This window comes from Schistocerca americana, chromosome 4 (assembly GCF_021461395.2).
Source record: "Schistocerca americana isolate TAMUIC-IGC-003095 chromosome 4, iqSchAmer2.1, whole genome shotgun sequence".
Lineage (NCBI taxonomy): Eukaryota > Metazoa > Arthropoda > Insecta > Orthoptera > Acrididae > Schistocerca > Schistocerca americana.
This window is the reverse complement of record NC_060122.1, coordinates 635373743-635399923: the sequence shown is the minus strand read 5'-3', so window position 1 is coordinate 635399923 and position 26181 is coordinate 635373743. Positions and strand designations below refer to the sequence as shown.

The 26181-nt window shown below is 39.1% G+C and overlaps 1 protein-coding gene across 1 annotated transcript in view; it reads left to right on the top strand.

Moving 5' to 3' along the window:
- LOC124613132 overlaps positions 1-26181 on the top strand; it is a 179203-nt gene that overhangs the window by 59140 nt on the left and 93882 nt on the right. The window contains exons 6-8 of the mRNA XM_047141749.1: positions 1323-1496; positions 4103-4216; positions 20056-20247. Coding sequence (XP_046997705.1) covers positions 1323-1496; positions 4103-4216; positions 20056-20247 — 480 coding nt within the window. The remainder of the gene's footprint in view (positions 1-1322; positions 1497-4102; positions 4217-20055; positions 20248-26181) is intronic.

Sequence of the window (26181 nt, the reverse complement as noted above, 5' to 3'; positions counted from 1 at the left end):
ATGGTTGTACACAATATGGAAGTTATATGAGTCGAAGGTCGTGAAAAGTAACCTGTAGTTGAGAAAAGAATGAATCAAAGTTGTAGCTTATTTCTGGTGTTATTTTGTCTGTACACGGAGCGAGTTGTGAAGAAAACCAAAGAAAAATGTGGAATGGAATTGAAGTTCAAGGAGCAGAAATAAAAATGTTGAGATTTGCCACTAACATTCTCATTCTGTGTCAGACAGCAAATGACTTGATGGACCAGTTGAATGGAATGGATAGTGTCTTGAAAAGAGGCTGCCAGGTGAACATAAACAAAAATAAAACAAAGGTAATGAAATGTAATTGGATTAAATCAGGTGATGCAGAGGGAATTGGATTATGAAATGAGATACTAAAAGTATGAGATTAGTTTTGTTGTTGGGCAGTAAATAACTGACCGTGGCTGAAGGTGGGAGGATCTAAAATGCAGACTGGCAACAGCAAGAAACCCATTTTTGAAAAAGAGAAATTTGTTAACAGCGAGCATATATCTAAATGTCAGGAGATGGAGTGTAGCCTTGTACAGAAATGAACTGTGGACTACAAACAATTCAGACAAAAAGAAAAGAACTTTCTGAAATGTGATGCTACAGAATAATTCTGAAAATATAATGGGTAGAGTGAATATCTAGTGTAAATGTACTGAATTTAATGAGAGAAAGAAGAAATATGTGCCATAACTTAAGTAAAAGAAGGGAGTGGTTGATAGGACACACCCTGAGGCATCAAGGAATCATCGGTTTGCTGATAGAGGAAAGTTTTTTTCTGGGGGGAGGTATAAATTCTAATGGGAGACCTAGGCTTGAATACAGAAATCAGATTCAAAAAGATGTAGGCTGCAATAGTCAGGCAGAGATGAAGAGGCTAACACAGGGTAGATTAACATGAACTAAAGTCTGCAGACTCAAGACCACAGCAACAACAACAACAACAACAACACAGAAATTTCTTCACAGTTTTATTAAATGGTGTCTGTTCAGTTTTGAAGCATTCACCTACCTCTCTTCTCCTGAACTGTATATATTTTCACAAATTTTCCATTTTATATTCAGAAATACTTTAGGGATATACTTCATATCTTGCTGTATCCTACTTCAGAGGTTGGTCTGTGATGACTGACAGATTTTCAGTGTCAAAATTATCACCAAGATTTTTTTCATGTATTAAAAAGAAAAGAAAGAAAAAAACCAAATAAACTTTTATATTTGCATCATTAGTATACATAGAAAAATGGCTGATAGGCTTGGCATTTGATTTCAAGAAATTAACTTTTAATAGTCTGTGTGTATACTTACAGGAAGAAGACATATGCAATGTTTATAACTTGCAAGAATGGCTCTGTATAAGTGACATCCGAAAAGAGAGCTGCTCACATATTGTGAGAGCAATGAAGAGTGTAAATTACCTCAAATCTCCTAGAGGTCGTTCTTTTCTGTCATTTGCAATGACACAGGATGAGAAGCTAATGGAGGTAACTAAACTTGAAAAGAAAAGTCGCTCTTTCGTTATTATTGATAGCAGTAGTTTTCTCAAAATCTGTAATAAGCTTTTACTTCTTGATTTATAATTGCTTTGTGTGTGAATGTCACTTTTATATTGTAGCCAGTCATTGGTGTAGAAATCTGTGTGTACTACATTACAGTGTCATAAGTTTAAGGGGCTGGCTTGGTACACAGCATACTGTGGTAATACATACCACTCCAGAGGATTAATGTGTATTCTTACGGCTTTGTAGTTTGCGAATGATACTCGAAACCAAAAAGTTATAAAATAAAGTGTTGAACGTAAAGGCACAGGGATTCTTGTGAGCAGTGGACATTAAGCTAGGGGAAACCAATGAAATGTTCTCTTAAGTTAATTCTGTTGCTGATACCAAATGATGGAAGGTCTTGGTGTAGTGTGTTTGATGTATATGTGAAAAATCAGTATATGTGTTATTAATTCAACTTGAACTCCATATGTTATTGATTGAAGTGAAAAATGTGTTGTAGCTTTTCTCATTTACATGCAAGATTCGGTTAAGAAGAAGTCTGATTAACCGTAAAAGATAATCACAGTGAAGTGTAAAAGGTGAAGAAGAGTTAATTACATAGAATATGACATATGTCAATACAACTTGTTCCTCAGCCTGTTGGCCCTTGTCTTATTATAGTCCGATGTTGCTATTACATACTAAACTTGAGAGAATTGCATTTCAGTGAAATTTTGGTGGCAACAAGGCACCAAGCTTGCACACATGTTGAAGAAGAATGATAGCTTTATGGAAACTATTCACACTGATTTATGCCTCCACTACAGTATCACACATTGTCACTCGCTGTAGATTGCATTTCACATTTTTGGGGCTGATGGCAGTTTGACTGTGTCTTAAGAGTTCATTTGTTTAATCTTCTGACCTCAAAACTGGTTATACCACTTCTGACTGTGACAGAGTTTTGTCTGATATTGTACTGCCAATGTCCTCTAGGTTTCAGCTGGTTTCCTGTTCAGCTCTGCAAGGAATTTATTACACAACACTGCTTGACAGTACTACACTTAGTATTTGTAATTCCTTGTCCATTTGTAATTCCTTGTCCATGAGTGCACCTGAGATGCTAGGTCGCTCCTTATGTTGCAATGTATGATATGAATTTGAGTCTAATTTACAGCCAAAATTGTTTGTTGTGTGAGTAAAAACTTTGTTGATTATGTGGATACATAAAATAAAAAAAGCAGTAATCATACTATTTGTGACATGTCACTGAAGGAATAATTATGTTTTTTTGCTGATGCAAAACTCAGAGATCCCAATATGAAAACCCACATTAGACAAAGCAAGTGCTACAGCAGACAGGAAAATAAATGGTAGAAGGAGAGTATTAAACAGTGGAAAGTCTAGGATGGAAAAATGACAAATGTTGTGAAAAGGATAGATTGCTACTCACTAATATAGGGGAGATGTTGAGTCACAGACAGGCATAACAAAAAGTCTACTAAAAGTAAGCTTTCAGCTAAAAACCCTTCTTGTGAAGTAGACAACACATGCGCCCCCCCCCCCCCCTCTCCCACGCACACACGATGCCTCTTGGCTGAAACCTTAATTGTTTAACAGCCTGTTTGATGTGCTTGCCTGCAATTCAGCATCTCCACTGTATGGTAAGTAGCAAGAGTGAGAGTATTAAAATTTAGTTGTTAAATTCCAGATCTTTTGCCCAAAGTTCCAGATCTTGTCTCTCCCAGGAAGCAGCCTCTCACACACGCTAGGAACTGCTTTGGCTGAAATTTAAAGCAGAGAGTAGGGAAATTTTTGAAAAATGTGAAATCTGTGTGGGAAAGATAGAGTAGACTGCTCAGGAGGAAGAGTGTTTATATCAACAAGCAGAAACGTTAGGCCTAATGGTGTCCATAATGAATCTGATTGCACTCATATGGACAAAGGTAATCATAGTTGAGGGTCTTAGATTAATAACTGAATTTTTCTGGTGGCCACCAGGTTCAATATTATAAGTATAACCTTACAGTTGTAGATTTCCAAAATTGAAACATATATGTACAATATATTCTTACTTTTGTCTGATACATAGTTCTGACTACAACTTTCAGCTGTCTGCGACTGTACTCATAGCTGTCAATAGTAATACAAGAGGTTTGACACAATTTTTAATGGTGGTTTCGTACTTGACTTTAACACACTGTCACAAACAAAATTCTTCCAGACGGAGCAAAAAAGTTGTGTGTGTCTAGTCTGTTGTACTGCTCGTACAAACAGATGTGCCATGACCAGAACAAAGGAAAGAAAACTGTAATGATAAACAAGTTATGGTGGCAATGCTCTGATGATTGGTTAGGGGTTCAAAATTTTTGCTTTCGGCATCTCACGAATAGTGCATTGTAGGTGACTGCTTATAAAAACACAGTCTATTACATTTTCTGTATTTTACTTGTATCTACAGTTTACTCTCATGATGTAGTTTGAACTATCATATCTATAGATTTCAAAGAAAATTAAATCCAAACAAATTTCTTCACAGACATTCACATTCTGTACTGTATCTTTAAGTTGTAACGACTAGCTTGCAATGTGCTACATTTTTGCAGGATCTGCACAGATCCTGTAAGTCCCACTTATCTGGCTGCTCTCAGGCAGAGTCAAGAGCTTATGGCGTAATATACTTAGAGGCATGGCGCACCGTCAGTGTGAAGAAAAGAAAGGTGAGCCATTTACCATTGATTTCATCTTAGTTGTTATTTCCATAGCTGTATTTTCTATATTAATGAAACAGGAAATATATTACTTGGGTTATCCACTGATGCTAGTCAGAACATGATAGCAATAATAAAAAAGATGTTCTTAACACAGACCAAGCATAATGCATAGGTGTACACAGTTACAGTCTTGTAAATGAATTTTTCTATATATGTTTCACCCTCGGTTCCAATATACGATGTGTCTTCTGGTATTTTGCCTTCCCCCCGCCCCCCTTTTTTTTTAATTGCACTTATCTAATAGTTACTTGCTTTAAAAGTTATTTCATATGGCTGCTTAGTGTACATTTGCAACCACCAGTGAGTAGATTTCCAGTTGTGGATCATATCTTTGAGTCAATGGCTAGAAAATCCAAAAACTGGTCAGCCACAAAATAAAAAGGAAAGTTTTTCTCCTTTCTTATTGTAGCAATATTTGCACATTCATATATGTCAGTGTGACATGGTCACAAACAGAATTGTATCCACAGTAAGTTACTGGTTTTGTGCTGTCTTCAAGTGAATGTGCCATTTGTGTTCCATGTTTAGACTGGAATAGTCTTTAAGAACTGCATAAAATTTTGTCGCCTGAAACAGGTTAAAGTAATTTTCCTGGTGGCTGTAAGTTTTCCCATTCAGTTTTGGATGTGAGTTAGTCCAGTGCTGAATAAATTTATATATTGTTATAGACTGATTGTGAAAGGATCCCTTACTAGCAAGAATTGCTGGGAAAGTTTTGATAAAATTGTAACACACTGACTCCATCGCCGTTAAGAATCTTGACATTGTACTTCACTGCAAATCATGACATGGAATTTCTGTGGTTTGAAGGGTCATAAGTTAATTTCTCATTAATTATATCAAAGGGATGAGTCATTGCAGAAAACTAATTAGTTTTCTTGTTAGTTAAGTATGTTGAGAGAACACACGTTTTTATCCCTGCGGTCTGGATTTTAACATTCCAAGGTGAAAGTACAATCTTGATCAGAATAAAGGAAGTTAAGTAACAGATTTCAATGCAGCCTCAGTAATTTGAAACTATTCGCAAAACATACATACTGCAACTGTGACAGATTTGTTCCTAAATGCTTCGTGAAATAACCGGTTTCAGCTATTAAGGTGATTGTTTGAAAACTAAACTCAGCTATCTAACTGCTTCTTAATATTACAACAAGTTAAAATAAATTGTTTGAGGATACTGTCTTTCTTTTTCAGTTACACACAGCGCAATTTTATCTGGACTATACAAAACGGAACATTGAGTGTCCATTAATTTTGCACATGCAGTGGGGCATAGCAGTTATCATGCTGCAGGTTGCCAGTTTAAGCCCAGCCACAAGCAATGATTTGTTATTTATCATAACTGAAAGGTTTTTGAAATTTCTTGTTTGTGTGTATTGTGTGATATTCAGTGTTTATATAAATAACAGCATTTTCTGCCCAGGAATTGTGTTCTGTCAGTTCAATGATGTTTGTAATAAACATGCTTTCAGCACTAAGTATTGTACTTCAGTGAAGATCCTGCTTTCAGTTTTGGAACTGATTGTGGTTACGATATGAAATTGTTCGATGTAAATGCTAGATACTTCAAGATATTCATATCACCATGGCTCCAACTAGGCAATGTAAAAGCCATTGCCTACACTGACAGGAACTGGAATACATCATTCCCAAGGTCTTTATATTCAGAAAACCAATGGATTCTGAAACAGCAATAAGTCAGCTGCATGTCAAGCATCTCAGTGTTTTCTGGAGACTTTGGTCAGGACTGAAACGATTTAAGTGAGTTGCCAAATACAACTGTTGGGATGACTTGTTTGGCAAATGTGTGCTTGTACTTGGATTGCGCAATCTAGGAGTAGTCCGAGAACAACAAAGAGAAACTCATTATCTGTAAAGTATTCTGGATCAAACTGAAGAAAACATTTGGTAACAGTCAGCAGCAAGTCCACATAACAGAAGAACAATTTAAGAACACAGCCCAACGTCATTGCGAAACTACAGTGTCATACATGCAGAATGCTGTGGCCTTATGCCACATCATAAATCCATATATGACAGAAGCCAGCAGACTCTCACACTTGATGAAAGGAGTCACAGAAGACATATACCAAGGAAGGATGTCATGATGACAAGAGGAATCATCAAGTAGTATCAGCGAAAATGGGGGGGGGGGGGGGGGGGGGGGGGGGGGGGTAGGCTGTGAGAGGGATATGACCTGTCAACTGAGATCCGTATGACAGGTGTGGAAGACCACCATTGACCTCGCATCTCTCATATGCCAGATAGTAAGAGAAGAGATGCAGTAGTTTAAGGCAGTTAGAACTATTGGACTGAGTAAGCAAGAATAAGAGCCATGAATGTTGACGTCATATGTCAAGATGTAATAGAGTAGGTTGAAGAAGAGGCACATCAGTCTTTAGTCCTGATTTCCTCCACCAGCTAAACTTGCCGGGAAGAATGGGTTCGGACTTAGGCTTCAGCAGCCAACAAATGTGGTTGCAATCAACTCCTCTGCCAGTACCCCACAGAATCGACATTTTCAGGACAGAGGACAACCAACTAGTATGTTTCCACTGCTAACACTCCAGACATGTTCTCTGCTACTGCAGAGAAAGAAGGCGAGTGACTGACAACTACTCTGGCAGATGTCAGTCATTGCAACAGCTCTATTCAAGCCAGTCAACTGCAGATGGTTCAAGTCACTCCATGGAACAAAGCACATTGCTGTACCCTAGTTGGGATCACTCCCCAACATACTGTAACTGTTCCCCATCGACACACAAAGGTACTACCCACACTCCTAGCTGCAGAATTCAGGAAAACTAAACAAGGTGACCACCTTTGGAGGTGAGGCCGCCCCTAATGAAAATCCTACATAGAAGACAGTCACCAAGATATCAGTAATCAGATTGATGTCATCATTGCCAGCCAACCTTTCTTAGCAATAGTTGACTCAGGAACTTCCTTTTCTGTAATGTCAAAAGCTTATTGTCGCCAGCTAAAGAAGATTATGTTTGGTGATACAAAAGTGATTGTCCTGGAAGTCAAAAATAGTAAATACATCTAGCTGACTGAAACATCTATTGCAAGAATATCTATCTGTGGCAAGACATAGCCCTTCAAATCTGTCATTTTGACAGAATGTTTTCATAATGTTATTCTCAGACAAGACTTCTTGCAGACATCACGAGTAATCATAGACTGTGGAAGATCAGAACTCTAGATTGAAGAAGTTATTCCAACAATCTAAATGGCAGTTTTTGCCATTGAAGATATTTTATCTCACTATCATCAATCAGATGAGTTCCAGTCAGCAATCCAGATGCTTAAATTTTGGAGCTTTTTGTTAATTGCAAAAAGCTTGAAACTTTTGTCAATTGCAAAAAGCTACTCAGGCTGACAAAAGAAATTTCTGTGCCAGCAATAATCATAAGAATTGCAGGTGGTCAGGGAGAACTTTGGATCACTAATTGTCAAGAGCAGCCACAACTCATCCCTAATGGTATGTGCCTAAGAATAACTGTACCAGTCCATGAAGAGAAGCGTAGTACCATCGATGAAGAATTGTTCCCCACTACCACTATAAACAACACAGAGAAAGAAGTTACTGTCAGACTGCCAACAGAATCTGGCCTGATCGAGGAACAACCTTAATGAGTGTTGGCCATCCTTCACCAATTTTTGGATGCTTTCAAAACCAGAGTGGAGAAAAGACATACCAAATGGCCTATGGTAAAACACCATCTCAACATTGGGGGTCATCCATCAGTTAGCCAGCACTTGCATACAATGTTGCTGACTAAATGACCAATAATCTGAGAGGAAGTAGAGAAGCTGCTGCAGTATGACATCATTGAACCCTTAAAGACTCTTTAGTTCTCTCCTGTAGGCATTGAGAAGAAGAAAGATGGCACACAGCATTTCTGTGCTGCTTAGCAACAACTGAACAGAATCACAAAGAAAGGTTGCTACCTGTTGCCATACAGTGAGAACACACTGAACTTCATGAAAGGAGAAAAGTATTTCTTAATTATGGCAATGCAGACAGGCTACATGTAAATCAAGGTTGGTGAGGCTGCCTTCATAATTCCAGATGGCCTCTGAGTGTAAAGTTATGCCATTTGGACTGTCAAATGCTCCCGATACTTTGAACATATGATGGGTAACCTACTTCAGCATCTCAAGTGGATGAAATTTCTTTGCTATCTGGGTGACATAGTCTCCCTTTCCCCTTTGAAGACATTTGCAGACTATCTAGCCCACCAGACAACTGTGTTGTAGTGTGTTCAAACTGCATGCCTTTGCCTAAAGCCAAAAAAATGCCTGCTCAAGAATTAAAAATCTAATTAATGGTGGTGGAGTCTGTCTGTATCCAGCAAAAATGCCCAGAGAAAATAAGAATAGTCACAAATTTTCTGACTCGGCATGTTCATGATGTAAAAACTTTTCTTAAAATATGCTCTTACCACTGGTGTTTCATAAAGGATCTCTGTTCTAAGGCACAAGCCTTCTAAGAACTAATGCAGGGAGATGCCAAATTTTCCTTGAAAGAGGTGTAAGAAAGATCTTTTCTTGTCTGTAAGCAGGTGCCAACATTACCACCAATTCTAACATCATGTGATGAGAACGATGAGACAGAGTTTCACACTGATACTAGCGGTAATGGGATAGATGTTCTTGTGCACATTCTGGGAGGTTCTGAAATGGTGTTAGCTTATGCTTCCAGAGTACTCTCCAAGTCTGAAACGAATTACTGTACTAATGAGAGTGTGTGTCTTGCAGTTGTTTGAGCCAGACCATCATTCTGTATGCTGGCTGACTCACGTGAAGGCCCCATTGTGTCAGCTGATGAGGTGGGCACTGAGGCTCCAGGAGAATGTTGTCACAGTGGTATACAAAAATTGATCCAAACACAAGAAAGCTGACTGCCTTGCAAGGAGTCCTTTGGCAGAACACAGCAGTGTGGATAAAATCTCAGATATCATTGAGTTAAATGACATTATTGCTGAGCAGAGGGGGAGATCTAGAATTACTGAAAACCATAGAAACTTTGGAAAAGGAGAAACTGACCAAAGGTGAATTCCAGTTAATAAATGGAATGTTGTATAAGAGGACCTATGATCCAGTGGCACGGAAATGGTGCTAGTCATCCCGGCTCATATACAGCCAGCTATCCTGAAGTTTTTCCCCATCGCACCTACAAGTCGGTTGCAGATAACGGAGGTATGTGCTGCACTTAACGCCAGGGCATTTGCTATCAGTTCTACCTGCAGCAACACCATTTCACCACAGTGGAATTAATATCCTGGGAAAGTTCCCAAGTTGACAAATGGAAATCGATAGATAATACTCTACACTGCCTACCTCACATGCTATGCTGTCACCAAAGCTGTGCCAGCTGCTGCACCTTTGGAAACTGCAAGGTTTCTTGTACAAGATGTCATTTTGAAGCACAAAGCACTCCATTGATAATCTGTGAATGTGGACCAATGTTACAATCGAGGCTGGTATTAGAGGTAATTTCAGGTTATGTCTCATCCACAGGATGACCACTGCCTACATCCCACAGACAAATTGCTTCACAAAATACTTTAATAAGATATTGGCAAATATGCTCTTGTTGTATGGCAATGTCAAACAGAGAGAATGAGGTACAGTAATGTGTGTTGTGATATTCATGTATTACACAGTGAAGAACGACGCTGCAGGCTTAGCTCTGTTCTTTCTGCTCCATGGTCATGAGCTAGAAACAACAAGGGATATGTGTTCCCATTTCAGTTGGGCAACACTCATGATGGCTGCATGAAATGCCTGATCACAAGGGTGGAGGAAACATGCTTTCATATGGACCCTGGACATCAAGGAAAAGGGCCGAGAGCACTATAATGCCAAGTACCAGCCAGTGGGATCTACATCTACATGATTACTCTGCAATTCACAACTAAGTGCCCGGCAGAGTGTTCAACGAAACACCTTTAAGCTTTATCTCTGTTTTGTATTGTGTTAGTTACACATAGACTTTCCAGGATTTGCATTACGCCACCTTCCTTTGGCCACTTAATGGATGAACGCACTTATTACCTTGCAGTTTAGTCCCTTTCACTTTAAACCAACTGACGACCAACTGCTTCCCTACCATTCCACACTAGGGCAGGGCACGGGAGAAATGAACAATTAAATCAGTGTGGGAGACTTGGTTCAGATTTTTACAGCTGTGGAAAGTGGGACTATCAGAAAAGTTACTAGAACACTACTTTGAGCCATATCTTATTCAAGTCTACATCTACACCTACATTTATACCCCGCAAGCCACCCAACGGTGTGTGGCGGAGGGCACTTTATGTGCCACTGTCATTACCTCCCTTTCCTGTTCCAGTCGCGTATGGTTCGCGGGAAGAACGACTGTCTGAAAGCCTCCGTGCACGCTCTAATCTCTCTAATTTTACATTCGTGATCTCCTCAGGAGGTATAAGTAGGGGAAAGCAATATATTCGATACCTCATCCAGAAACGCACCCTCTCGAAACCTGGCGAGCGAGCTACACTGCGATGCAGAGCGCCTCTCTTGCAGAGTCTGCCACTTGTGTTTAGTAAACATCTCCGTAACGCTATCATGGTTACCAAATAACCCTGTGACGAAATGCGCCGCTCTTCTCTATCTCCTCCGTCAAACCGATCTGGTACGGATCCCACACTGATGAGCAATACTCAAGTATAGGTCGAACGAGTGTTTTGTAAGCCACCTCCTTTGTTGATGGACTACATTTTCTAAGCACTCTCCCAATGAATCTCAACCTGGTACCCGCCTTACCAACAATTAATTTTATATGATCATTCCACTTCAAATCGTTCCGCACGCATACTCCCAGATATTTTACAGAAGTAACTGCTACCAGTGTTTGTTCCGCTATCATATAATCATACAATAATGGATCCTTCTTTCTATGTATTCGCAATACATTACATTTGTCTATGTTAAGGGACAGTTGCCACTCCCTGCACCAAGTGCCTATCCGCTGCAGATCTTCCTGCATTTCGCTACAATTTTCTAATGCTGCAACTTCTCTGTATACTACAGCATCATCCGCGAAAAGCCGCATGGAACTTCCGACACTATCTACTAGGTCATTTAGGTCTAGTCGAGGACTATCTCACTTCATCAAGAAGACAAAAGCACAGCAATGTTCTCTGCATCCTTTGTATGAAGCCCTACTAGAGTCCTGGGGTTCATCCCACACTTAGTGATTGCAAAGCTTCGACAGGAGGAACTATCTTCAATCTTCATCATAATGAGGAGGATGTGACAAGATGAACCAAATGCAAGGATCCACCGGTACTGCCATACAAAGGACCATAGATGAGATCTAGACCCAAAGTGGTGTAGTTGGCTCTAGTGAAAACTGCTGGAACAATGAGTCATTGAGTCAATGTTTCTCCAGGAGAGGGTAAAATGCTGCAGGCTGTTCTGCATGCAGTGTGGTATAGTAATTAGAATAGTTGGTTGGGGTGTTGCATGTTGCCAGTTCAAACCTATACACCTGCAATCTTATTATTATTATTATTTTACATCTGAAGCTGCTTGAAACTTCTAATATTTGTTATGTTTGTATGTTCTGGAATATTTAATCTTTGTATAAATAGTAGCATTTTCTTTCCAGGAGTCGAGTCAGTGTATATACGACCCGGGAAAACCAGGAGATGTGGGAAAAACTAGGGAATTTTTTCATCTGGGAGAAAACTGGGAAAAACTCGGGAATTTTTCATTCTTTTAGTTTTCAGTTAAATTTTTGTAATGTTGGCTGGTAAGAACCGATATTCCAACAAAGGATATTACTGTATCCCACTACTGCAGAATTATACTTCAACAAGAAAACATAAATGAGATAAAAAAAATGAAAATAACTGAAATTGCAAAGGAAATGTGCCATATACAACAACTACACACAGTTCTCATGCAAGCCTCTGCCAACAGCAAAATGTGTCAAAGGCTTTAGGAAGACTATGCAGTGCTTCATAACAAATTGCCTCCGATGAGCGTGAAGTCACAACTGTTTACATTATATTCGTTTTAGTAATTACGAGCGGGCTCATGCGCATGCGCAGTTGAGTCGCGTTTGAGTAGTAGATTCTCCCGCTTCTTGCTACAGGAATGTGGCTGTTGGCTGTGCAAGCAAACACATGTTCCACATCCTGGAGGACCTCCTCACTACAGATCAATTGGAATGAAAGTAAATCTAATCTAAATCTAATCTAATCTAAACAGCAAGCAGCTAGATGCTACCGGGAAAAGGGGGCACCAAATTCATATTCTCGAGGAAAAAAAACTTGTGTTCACAAAGTGCCTAGCATCTAGCGCACGTTGGCCTATCGGTTATTCATATTATTTTGAAACACATCCCTGTTGGTTTTTGAGCGTTTTTGAACACATTTTAAGTTGATTTCTGAATGAATCATAAGTTGATTTTTGAATGCGTGCATAGTGTGCATGATGCCTCTGTCAGGAGAATCCTCATTGCATCTAGAAATAAACTTTCCACAGACAAAAGGGGATGGGGCTATACGAGCTGAGCAGAGTAAAGCCAAACAGATGACTGCCAGTTGCTGTCTGATCATGAGGTTGATTGGGTTTGCGAATGATCAGCATTGTTATAATTACTAGCGAAATCCATAGATTCAGACTACCAGAACAGAAATAAATGGCTAACAGGAATAACATGTGAGAAAGATTATGTATTATCATCTCGGTGTATTCAAGAAAATGAAATTTTGACAGAAAATTTTTGTCCATATCGCTACACTAGTAAGAACCAGTTGTACAGTCCCCAGCTAGCAGCCGCTTAAGTTCTATTCTGGAAGTAACGTGGAAAACATGTTGTATGAACATGTAACAATGCCTAACCGGAGAATAATCGCGGGATAACAAAACTGGTGATTCTGGCAGGGCTAGTGAAGTTAATTGGAGAACAAATTTTGACAGTGGCAGGAATAGCTACACAATTGGTGATGACAAGATTGTTTGCTAGGACGAGGAAGTAGAAGAAATGGGGACATCACACAAATTATAGAAGAATAAGTTGATTCCAGATTTATATAAAAATTTTGTAATACTACTTTTCGATCTCATGCTTGAGAAACTGGTGAGCGTGCATGAAATGTGAAACTATTTCCTAACATAAAGCTTTTTGCTTTTAGTAGACCTAATAGGCATTTGATATTGGTACTTTGTGAATTATATTTTGTCATGTTATAAAAATGACCATTTGTTCCAAAACAGTCTCGTTTATTAGGTGTGTGTGTTAGAAAATTGCTGCAATATTAGAAAGGCCTGTTTTGTTTTATCTAGCAGACAGTGACAAAATAGACGTAATCAGATCGAGAAACCACACCAGTCTTGGGTATTATTTGTTTTAACAACTTGTTCAGTATTAGATAATGACATTTTGATTTTCATTAAGCAAAACATTTGACTAACTTTGATGAGGTAATAGATTCTTTTGCAGAGAGGAAAGCACGCCATGTAAAGTTGTAGCAAGATAGAGAGAAAAAAATGCTAGGAGCTAAGGATTGAAGAAATGTGTACTTTCTTGCTTCTCTCTTGTCTTTATTGGTTATGTCACACAAAACAGCAAATTATTAGCTAATAGGCAATAAAGAGTGCATATTTTCTGAAGAGTTCGTGTTCTCTCAATTACAAATAATCCCATCCGCTATTAATTGCGAGATTTTTTTTTTTAAGAGGGGCAGGCTGTCAAACCGGCTGATGGGAGCAGGAGAGGCACCGCAGGACATTTCAATTTCCACTGTCCTGAATATAGTTTGATGGTATCCATTACAAAATATACACATTTCAATTTCACAGAGTGAAATACAGTGGCACGTGACAGAAGAATGCTGTACGAAGAGACGTGGCACTGCACTTTGGCAAACGTAAGACTAGGGTTGGAGCTTAAATACTGGCAACTATTTATTTACAACTGATGCAGAAGAGTTACATGTTTGCACCTGCTACTGTCCTGCATAGTAGTCACCAGCATTGTGTAGAACCCGTTGCCAGCATTGTGGAAGGCGTAGTACACCATTAGCAGACCCTGTTCTGTTGATGGTGCAAACAGAGTGGTCTAAAGTTATGGTGATTCTCGTGTACAACTGTGATGGTGTTATCCTAAAGCATTATGTTGCTCCACAGTAGACCGTCAATGCACAGTATTACTGTTTGTCTTTGGAGCATCACCTGCGACCAGCTTTGTGAAAGATGCGGCGACACTTTCTGCGCAACCCACCCATCATTTTACAGGACAATGCGCGGGCGCATACAGCGCAAGCTGTGGCTTCTCTGTTCGGTCGATGGGACTGGGAAGTACTGTACCATCCACCATATTCCCCGGACTTAAGTCCTTGTGACCTTGATTTGATTACGAAGATGAAGAAACCACTTCATGGCATCTCTTCAGTACTGTTCCAGAGATTCGACAGGCAGTAGACCACTCTATTTGCACCATCATCAGAACAGGCTCTGCTAACGGTAAACTACGCCTTCCACATCCTGGCAACGGGTTCTACACAACGTTGGTGACTACTTTGAAGGACAGTAACAGGTGCAAGCATGTAACTCTTTTGCATCGATTGTGAATAAATAGTTGCCACTATTTAAGTTCCAACCATCATAACATGTCTTACATTTCCTCTAACACATATGTTTTATGTTTCAGACTTCTCAGAAAGATGTGCACTACAAGATGAACATATTTTTGAAAATTCGATTTTTTTTTAGTACTGACCGATTTTGCAAATATCATGGATCCAGGGCTGATGGGCAGAGCAGTCTGAGTTATAGTGGGTAGTCTTCATGTGATCCATGTTTACATTTAGTGATTTTTCTGTTTCCCCTTCATTTACTCTCACGTCAAATGGAAACAAAATGGATATCTGTGGCCGGGAGCTATCAAGTGAATTAAAATACAATCACATAAGTACAGAAGGCTAAAATATGTTATTAGCATTAATCGCCCTGCAGAACAATGAAGTTATTTTTGTTTGTTTGCTAAAGAAATTTGACTTTTATTAACCTTTTCCGCAACGGCAGTCAATGTATTTGAAACAAAATGTTTAAATTCGCAGTACTGGCTGGTTTCAACTGTTCGCTGCATTTCAAGTGCACATTTTCATCTTCTAGCATGTATGGCATTGCCATAAAATAAAGAACAAAACATGATATAATACAGTACTGGTGCTCCAAGAAAATTTACATCCCGAAAACCACACTGAAAAGCTTAATATCAGGTCATGGTCTACTTCATTGCGAATCTGGACATTCGAATGTGCACTTTAAGTATGCACATTTTAGTATGGTTCACAAAATTCCAATGCTCTTGGAGTATCCTCTGATGTCGTGTTTCTTTTATGACATAAAGTATGATCTTTTAATGTTTTACACGTATGTACATATGGGCTTCCTATATCATGCGCAAGCACAATGACACCTGTTATCTGCGCTCTTTGGTAACTGCTGGAACAAACCTGTTTCTAACAGGTCACGGGAAAATATTGTGAATGGTGGTTTGAAAAGTGTTACTTTCAAAGTAAATTTCCTTTTACATAAGTTGAACTATGTGCGAGAATGCACCATGAATTTCTTAACTCACAGAGCGTTTGACTCTCATTTAAAAATCAACTCTTTGATGACGAGCCATTTAGAATTTCGAACCCTGAAGATCAGATATTTATTTCATTATTAAACATGTTACTGGCACATTTGTGTGATGTATCTTAAAGCATAAACGTGCAAAAAAGATCAACATTATATGTGAAAGCTTAGCTTCCCTTGCAGCTTATTAACCTTAGAGACAAATCACTATGTATGTTAATTTAAATTATTAGCTTTCCCTGTTTGTGTGTTCATAATACTTAACAGTGACGTTGCTGTTGGCTGACTACATCATGTGTCCTATGCTCTGAATATCCATTGTCATCGGCTGGCGAGATTACATGACATGAGCTATCACTGGCTTACAAAAGCACATTGAAACCTCGATTTCAATGATTTGGAAAGTAACATGCAGTTTTTGGTGGAATTCCAATGTACACTTTCATAATACGAAAATACACAGCGTACATGTTGCTGCACATCAAAGATATTTCCAAAACGTATCTTTTTCTCTGAGTTTCATTATCTAAAGTGCTGGGAAATTTTACGTCTGTGTATAAAACCATAATCATTCAAAGGCTTGATAAGTTTTGCAGTTCCAAAGGAAAATAGACGTCACTTAACATGGAAAAAGTATGTTTTCACCTCGGAGAAAGAGTATTTTTAACTGGGAAATCTGGAAAAAATCCAGGATTTTTTTATTTATTTTTTTTTTTTTCCTTGTGTGCGTATACACTCTGCAAGTTCTCTCTGAAAATAGGTGTTTAATAAAGATGCTTTCAGTGCTAAGTGTTGCACTCTCCTACATTTGGATTTAGACTTGATTGAGATTATGTCATGACAGTTTCTTGTGTTCTGTGTTAATTGTGCCAAGAATGCTTCCAGAAGGTACCAGTATCCAGCTCCAAAGTGGCCACTGTGACTTCGGTTGGCCCATGCATATACTTGTATGTACACAGCTGGAGCATGCCAGCTGCTTCTTGAGTCCCATCTGCAACAACACATCTGCTCTTGTACATTCTGAGATATGTGATTTTTGGCTGTGCAGACTGAGCAATGTGGCGAAAGTGTGTCAGGGCTATTTGTGGATCTGATACTTCACAAATTTGTCCAAGCACTAACTTTACCTTTGTGTTTAAAATTTTCTTCTGTATATGAAGACAACTAGCAATGTTGTTGCAGAAATCCTTCACTTTGCTTAAAAGTGTAAAAAAAAGGGTTACAGTAGTGTTGGTGTGTGTGTGTGTGTGTGGTGGGGAGGGGGGGGGGGCATTAGTAGCTGTTACAGGGATGACTGTGGAAAACCAGTTATAAACAGTGTACGTGCAAGCAATCCACACCCAGCAAAAGTGAGAGTGACTTACGTGGAAAAATAGCTCATACCTGTAATCAACATGTTGTTAGAAGTACATGCTTACAAGTCCACTATCAGCAATTACTTTACCTCATTCCAAAATACCAGTACAGTCTTGTCTGTGGCTCTGTTAATATCTGTCACACAAGAAAAATCAAAACACTTTAATGACCTAATCGTACTGTATAAGCTTTTAAGACCAGTGTTTAGTTCAGTTAAAATTTCCGGTCTGAGAGGCAATGGTTGATGTATAAAGCTAGATCCTGTTGTCTAGTCTCAAAGTGCAGGAGACATCCGTAGAGGTACAAAGGCACCAGCAACTTGAAAGACTTGCACTTTGTATGGAACCCATACCAAGGAGGACTAACAGGGTACATTGGACCTATACAAAGGGCAGCATGATTGATCACAGATTTATTTTGACTCCTGAGTGCGTCAAAAAGATGCTGGAAATACCTGAAGTGGCACACAGTTGAAGATGGGTGTCAATTATCTTGCATAAACCTGCTTACAAAATTTTAAGGGCCACTGTTAAGTGAGGAATATATTAATCTACTACAGATTCTTTTGCATCACTCCTATAGGAAACAAACAACCAAAACTCCAGGTAGGAATATCAACAATATAGGAAAAGATAGGTTGCTACTTACCATAAAGAAGACACATCAGGTCACAGACAGGCACAATAAAGATACTCACATAAAGCATTCAATCACAGCCTTTGTCAGTAGCGTGCGCGCGCGCGCGCACACACACACACACACACACACACACACACGCGCACACACACACACACAAAAGCAAGTACACCTAACACACAGACAGCCACCAACTACAGCATCTGGCCCGAGATGCTGGAGTTGACGGTTGTGTGTGTATGAGGTGTACTTGCTTGTGAATGGTGTGTGTGTGTGTGTGTGTGTGTGTGTGTGTGTGTGTGTGTGTGTGTGTGTGTGCGCGCGTGCGTGTGTGTGTGTGTGTGTTTTACTGATGAAACCTAATATTTAGTTTAATGAGAAGCACTTTTTCCAATGCATCTCAGTGATTTGCAGAGTATAGTAACAGACAGAGTGGTAGATTTCTTCCAAAAAATTATTGAGGGTAATGATGAAGCTGAGTGCTCTTATCTCAAAAACAAAACCTCTCTCTCTTTCTCTCTCTCTCTCTCTCTCTCTCTCTCTCTCTCTCTCTCTCTCTCTCTCACACACACACACACACACACACACACACACACACACACACAATTCATACAAGTGGGTAATTTCACTTATGCTGTGAGTTAAATTAAAACATTTCTTATAACTTCAGTGTGCTTCAGGTTTCATAATTACAATAGGCAGCTGGTGTGAAGTTTTTAAGTGGCCCTCCACCGTGCTCTGTCATTTCACAAACATATGTGTTAATTTTATCAGTCAGTTGCATGACTTGCTGCAGTTTCTATATGGTGAAAAGACTCAAAACTTCGTTCATCCCAGTGTATAACATACTTTCAGTCAAAGAAATTTTATGCTTCACAAATATGAATGTAGTTGAAAGAATAATGACTGACTAGGAATACACAGAATCCAGTAAGTCTGTTGGGAGGAAAATAAAAATAATGAAGGAAAGAAGAGGAAGGTATGGGGAATAAAGCATCCACAAAACTTGGGTTTGGGAGACGGGTGTTGGCAGGCTAAACTGTAGTACCCTGATGCCAGACACACGAGTAATACTCTGTGACATGTGGCAAATGGACATTTTTTAAAAGAGAAGTATTGACTTCTTGAAATGACAACTTTTCTGCCATTGATTGTAATTACAGTTGGTACTGTACCTGCCCGAAGGTACTCACTTGGTTTTTAGCGAAATGCAATTTCATTACACAAAACATACCATTTCAGTGGATTTCAGATTTAAAGGCAACATTGGATGGGTGATATCCTTCATCAATGCAATTTTCAAGCTTGTGTTAAAAATTTATGTACTCATATTTAAATATTTTGCATTGCATTTTTGTCACTTCTTCCTTGTTGCTTTCTTTGATCTGTGTGAAGTTTGTAAGCGCAAATGTGTGATTTGAGGTATCCTCATAGAAAGAGCCTCAAATGGTGAAACCAGGGAACCCTGGGGCCCGATGTATGTCATCAAAATGTGAAAAAGTCTTTCTGGATATGTGTGCCAAAGAGTTCACCAGCAGTGGTGGATTGTGTGTGATTGGAAGAAAATATTTTTAATATGGAACAGATTTAGATTTTTTAGTTGTGGAAATAAGAAAGTTCTAAAGATGTGACCATGTCATTCAGTGGTGACTAAAAAATAAATACACTGGTCGATGATGCCAAAAGTATCGTGTCACAATCACACTGTTATGCTCTCAATATGGAGGGGTTTTTCACAAATCGTATGAGGATTCTCAACCTCATCCTCAGAAAGAGTGCTTGCCTTACTTTCTCAATGTTTTCCAGGATTTTTACAGTCTCATATAGACCAAATGACTTTTTCTTTACAATACTTGTTGTTTGCAGGCTAAGAACTTTCCTGAGGATTGTATTGCAACTGGGATTGGTATCTTGAATCCCTAGTTTGAAGTGAATGCCACATAGCCACTGTGCTGCTGTTACAGGCTAACATATGCAAAAATGGAATGTTCCATCATCCAAAGCAAGGCCATCTGACCTTTGTAGGCACCATATAGTCTGTGTTCCAGAAACATCTGCTTCCTGTTGCTCATCTTACACTAATGTTCTACATAATTTTATGTTTCAGAAGAATTGGACATTACTAACCTCTTCTTCCTCCTTAATTCTCAACATATTTTTTGTTGCAGCATATCGAAGAGCACTGCATCCGTGATCTGATGGAGCTTGCCGTGAAGTTACCTCGAAAAGGAACTGAAATGAGCCTCTCTGGCTTAAATGTTCTGACATTTCTTCATGAATTCCATTCACGTAAAAGCTGTGATGCCATTCGTGAAATGCTTACATCACAATATGATCTGTTCCTGTGGAAACAGCTTGAGGTAATTCTTGATGCTTAATGGTAATCTTCCTGTATTTTGAGATTGACAGTCGTACAATAATTTTACGAGCAGCTACACCACCTCCTTTTTCATCCAATCCCTTCATGTACTATCTAACCTTCCTTTTGCTTCCCAATCCACTTTTAGTAGTAAACTGTCCACTTCAATATCTGTTCACTAAGCCTTAAATATCTACTTGCTGTCAAATTAGTAGACATTGCCTCTTATATCAAGTGGATATTTTGATCTACTATCACTGAGAAAGTGGCATTTGTTATTTTTGATATTTGCTATATTTTTTTAAATTAACTGTTAAAGAAAAGCACTGAAGTATGCATGATATCTACTAACAATGTGTGTGGAGGCAGTTAGGTACCAGCACACATTTGAAGCATGTAATCGTATGGGTTCAGCAGGGATGTGAGTAAGTCATGTTCTCCATGATTATCATATACAGATGGCAGATGCCTCTCATCACTATTCAGTGTAATTTGAGGACTGTGTACTATTAGAGCAGCATTCTTGAACCTGTTGTTCAGTACTACAGTTAACATTTCAGAAGTTGGTTCATATTTCAATATGATAATTCATAAATGTACTGCACCTCCTCATGAGCCAGTTCATTTGATTGAGCATGTTTACAACTGGTTTAAACCAGCAGCACATCATCACCTCAAGAGAGCTGCCATTAAGGTGTGGGACATAAGTGCAAATGTTACAGCCACGGAGTGGGCAGCACACAGGTTAGTATCCAAGCATGCTAAAATGTACGAGGTCAAGCAACGAGGTACTGAATGTTTCCTACCCACAATTTTGATTTCACAGGGGTACATTCCCAAATAGATTCCCTTCATTTTGATGGTGATGATTGTTGTTGTTGTTGTTGTTGTTGTTGTTGTGATTCTTGAAGTTTTCCCGACATACTGAATATTCTGTGAAGTTTCAGGATTGCAGCCGGATCATGTAGACTTCTTCAGGTCAGTGCCCGCCACTGGAGACTGGTAGTTCACATTTTCAGCTTTATAGCAAAAAAGGTGTGGCAATGCATGCGCATTGGCAGCCAGCATGCGAGCATCCTCTGTTGAAATCCGCGCTCTCTGCAAATACTGTGGCGTGCAGGTACATGTGTAAAGGTGAAACTGCATGTCTGTCCTCTGTCGAAACACCCACTCGTGTCACTAAAAACAAACGTCAGATGTCACCAGACATTTCATTATTAATAAAATGTTTTCTCTCAGTAGAAATTGATGAAATCACTGGGTCCCAAGCCCTATCCAGTTGAAATTTATGAGATTTTGTGCCAGAAGTATTTCCACATATTCTTTAATTACTTAACCCCAAAAAGATCTCACAGGGGCCAAGATTTTTGTGGCAGAATAATCCATAGAGTATCCTATGGTAATAAAATGCTCCGCTATGGCTGACATACTGGGCTGTGAAAGGCGAGTGTAGCGCTCATGTTCAACGCACCTTTCAGGTACTGTACGTATCGTCTGACCTATATACACTTTGCCACACTGGCACGGAATTTTGTAAATACCAGCACTCCACAGACCCAGATTGTCCTTTATTGAACCGAGAAGGGCACTAATATTCACCGCCAGCCAGAAGGTTACTTTAACTTGATGTTTCCTTAGAATCCTGCCTACTATAGAGGAAAGGCTGCCAACGTATGGAGGGAACTCGCTCCTTATCTTCTTGGTATTGTGCGTGGTCACATTTCTCCTTCCTTTGCGCTGCACTAGTCTGATGTGGAGAGTAACCATTATCTTTGAATACCGACTGCAGATGTTCTAGCTCCTTTGTAAGGCTGTCTCATCAGAAACAACATAAGCCCGGTGCACCATCTAAATTCCATCCACAAGAACATCCAGTTTATGATGGAAACAGAGAAGGATGGTTGCTTACCATTTTTTGGACACCTGTTGTTGGTGTAGCGTGATGGCAGCTCAGCGCTTTCAGATAAAGGTCCATATTGTGGGCTTACTGTAGAAAGAATGTCCTAATGAGCCATCTGCTTTCCTAGTATCCAAGACATCCATCTCTATTTCCATCATAAACTGGACGTTCTTGTGGACCAGGAGTCAGACTGGGAATATTCTGGCGATATATAGATGACACTTTTGTAATGTGTCCCCATAGTGAAGAAGAACTGTCACGCTTCTTGCACCATCTAAATTCCATCCACAAGAACATCCAGTTTATGATGGAAACAGAGAAGGATGGTTGCTTACCATTTTTTGGCATCTTGGATACTAGGAGAGTGGATGGGCCATTAGGGCATTCTGTCTACCGTAAGCTCACAAATACAGACCTTTATCTGAAAGCATCGAGCTGCCATCACCTTTCACAAACCACTGGCATCCTTAGAACAATGGTGCACCAGGCTCACGTTGTTTCTGATGGAGACAGACTTACAAAGGAGTTGGAACACCTACAGTCGGTATTCAAAGATAATGGCTACTCTCCACATCAGATGAGTGCAGGGCTAAGGAAGAAGTAACGTGACCACCCACAATATCAAGAAGTTAAGTAGCTGGTCAAGTCCAGCGAGGTCCTTCCATATGTTGGCAGCCTTTCATCTACAGTAGGCAGGATCCTAAGGAAACATCAAGTTACAGTAATCTTCCAGCTGCCGGCGAAGACTAGTGCCCTTCTCACTCCAATAAATGATGATCTGGGTCTGCAGAAGGCTGGCGTTTACAGAATTCCATGCCAGCGTGGCAAAGCATACATAGGTCAGACGATATGTATGGTACACGAAAGGTGTATCGAACATGAACGCCACACTCGCCTTTCGCAGCCCAGTATGTGGGCTTTATTGGAGCATTGTATTACCACAGGACACTCTATGAACTACTCTGCCTCAAAAATCTTGGCCCCTGTGAGATCCTTTTGGGATTAAGCAATTAAAGAATATGTGGAAATACATTTGGCACAAAATCTAATAAATTGTTACAGTGACTTTCAACTGGAAAGGGCTTGGGACCCGGTGATCTCTTCAATTTCTACTGAGAGAGAAAACATTTTATTCATAATGAAATGTCTGGCGACATCTGACACTTGTTTTTAGTGATGTGAGTGAGTGTTCCGGCAGAGTACGGACATGCAGCTTCACCTTTATGCATGCCACAGATGGAACAGTATCTGCAGAGGGTGTGGATTTCGATAGAGGATGCTCTTGTGCCAGCTGCCAATGCACATTTGTTTCCGTGCCAATTTTTGCTGTAAAGCCGACACCATGAACTAGCAGTCTCCAGTGGCGGACATTCACCTGAAGATGACTGGACGGTTGCCAGCCGAAATATTGTGGCAAGAAGTCAACATGATCTGGCTGCAATAGTGAAACATTATTATTATTATTTCTTTACTTTCTCAGATGTTAAGTCTGGTTAAAAATGGAAAGTGACGCGGACCTTGATCAAGCGTCACTTCCTTTTAACTGTACAGTATGTGTTATATTGCATTTAGGAACTTTTGGGTAATTGAACATGTATCAATAATTACGGATTTTTTTAGTTGTATATATATTGTATTCATCATTCTCCAGTACATTTTGTGGTGCATACTTGTATGTGGGAACGTGTTGTTTTGTAAGTTTATGTTGTAAGGCAAGCTGTTGATGTATTATTTTTGCCACATTGTCATGTCTTCTGGGGTATTCTGTATTTGCTAGTATTGTACATCCGCTTGTGATGTGATCTACTGTTTCTATTTGTTGTTTGCAAAGTCTGCATTTATCTGTTGTGGTACTGGGATTTTTAATAATATGCTTGCTGTAATATCTGGTGTTTATTGTGTGATCCTGTATTGCAATCCTGAATCCTTCTGGCTCACTGTATATATTGCCTTTTCTTAGCCATGTGTTGGATGCGTCTTGATCGATGTGTGGCTGTTAGATGATACGGGTGCTTGCCATGAAGTGTTTTCTTTTTCCAATTTACTTTCTTCGTATCTGTTAATGTTATGTGATCTAAAGGGTTGTAGAAGTGGTTATGAAATTGCAGTGGTGTAGCCGATGTATTTATATGAGTGATTGCTTTGTGTATTTTGCTAGTTTCTGCTCGTTCTATAAATAATTTTCTTAAATTGTCTACCTGTCCATAATGTAGGTTTTTTATGTCGATAAATCCCCTTCCTCCTTCCTTTCTGCTTAATGTGAATCTTTCAGTTGCTGAATGTATGTGATGTATTCTATATTTGTGGCATTGTGATCGTGTAAGTGTATTGAGTGCTTCTAGGTCTGTGTTACTCCATTTCACTACTCCAAATGAGTAGGTCAATATTGGTATGGCATAAGTATTTATAGCTTTTGTCTTGTTTCTTGCTGTCAATTCTGTTTTCAGTATTTTTGTTAGTCTTTGTCTATATTTTTCTTTTAGTTCTTCTTTAATATTTGTATTATCTATTCCTATTTTTTGTCTGTATCCTAGATATTTATAGGCATCTGTTTTTTCCATCGCTTCTATGCAGTCGCTGTGGTTATCCAATGTGTAATCTTCTTGTTTAGTGTGTTTTCCCTTGACTATGCTATTTTTCTTACATTTGTCTGTTCCAAAAGCCATACTTATATCATTGCTGAATACTTCTGTTATCTTTAGTAATTGGTTGAGTTGTTGATTTGTTGCTGCCAGTAGTTTTAGATCATCCATGTATAGCAAATGTGTGATTTTGTGTGGGTATGTTCCAGTAATATTGTATCCATAATTTGTATTATTTAGCATGTTGGATAGTGGGTTCAGAGCAAGGCAGAACCATAAAGGACTTAATGAGTCTCCTTGGTATATTCCACGCTTAATCTGTATTGGCTGTGATGTGATATTATTTGAATTTGTTTGGATATTAAGTGTGGTTTTCCAATTTTTCATTACTATGTTTAGGAACTGTATCAATTTAGTATCTACTTTGTATATTTCCAATATTTGTAGTAACCATGAGTGGGGTACACTATCAAAAGCTTTTTGGTAATCAATGTATGCGTAGTGTAGCGATCTTTGTTTAGTTTTAGCTTGATATGTCACCTCTGCATCTATTATCAGTTGCTCTTTACATCCTCGTGCTCCTTTGCAACAGCCTTTTTGTTGTTCATTTATAATTTTGTTCTGTGTTGTATGTGTCATTAATTTCTGTTTAATGACTGAAGTTAATATTTTGTATATTGTTGGTAGGCATGTTATGGGGCGATATTTAGCTGGGTTCGCTGTGTCTGCTTGATCTTTAGGTTTCAGATAAGTTATTCCTTGTGTAAGTGTATCAGGGAATGTGTATGGGTCTGCAATGTAATTGTTAAATAATTTAGTTAGGTGTGAATGTGTTGAGGTGAACTTCTTTAGCCAGAGATTTGCTATTTTATCTTTTCCAGGGGCTTTCCAATTGTGAGTAGAATTAATTGCTTGGGTGACTTCATGTTGCAAAATTATCACTTCAGGCATTTGTGGCATCATCTTGTATGTGTCTGTTTCTGCTTGTATCCACCGTGCATGCCTGTTATGTTGTACCGGGTTTGACCATATGTTGCTCCAGAAGTGTTCCATGTCTGTTATGTTTGGTGGATTGTTTATTTTAATGTGTGTGTTATCTATTGTCTGGTAAAATTTCTTTTGGTTTGTGTTGAATGTTTGGTTTTGTTTCCTTCTATTTTCACTTTTTTTGTATCTTCTAAGTTGTTTGGCCAATGCTTGTAATTTCTGCTTCTTTTCATCTAATTGCTCTGTTGCTACTTGTTGTGAGATTTTACCTAACCTTTTTCGGTTTTTTTCTGAGATTTCATTTCTTATAAATTGTGTTAGCTGTCCGATGTCTTTTTTCAGTTTTTCTATTCTGATCTGTAGCCTGTGTTGCCACGCTGGTTTTGTGGGTATCTTCTGTGTGTTGGTTGGTTCTGATCTCTGCCTAGTGTGTATATTTAGTGTAGTGAGTGCTCCTATATAAACC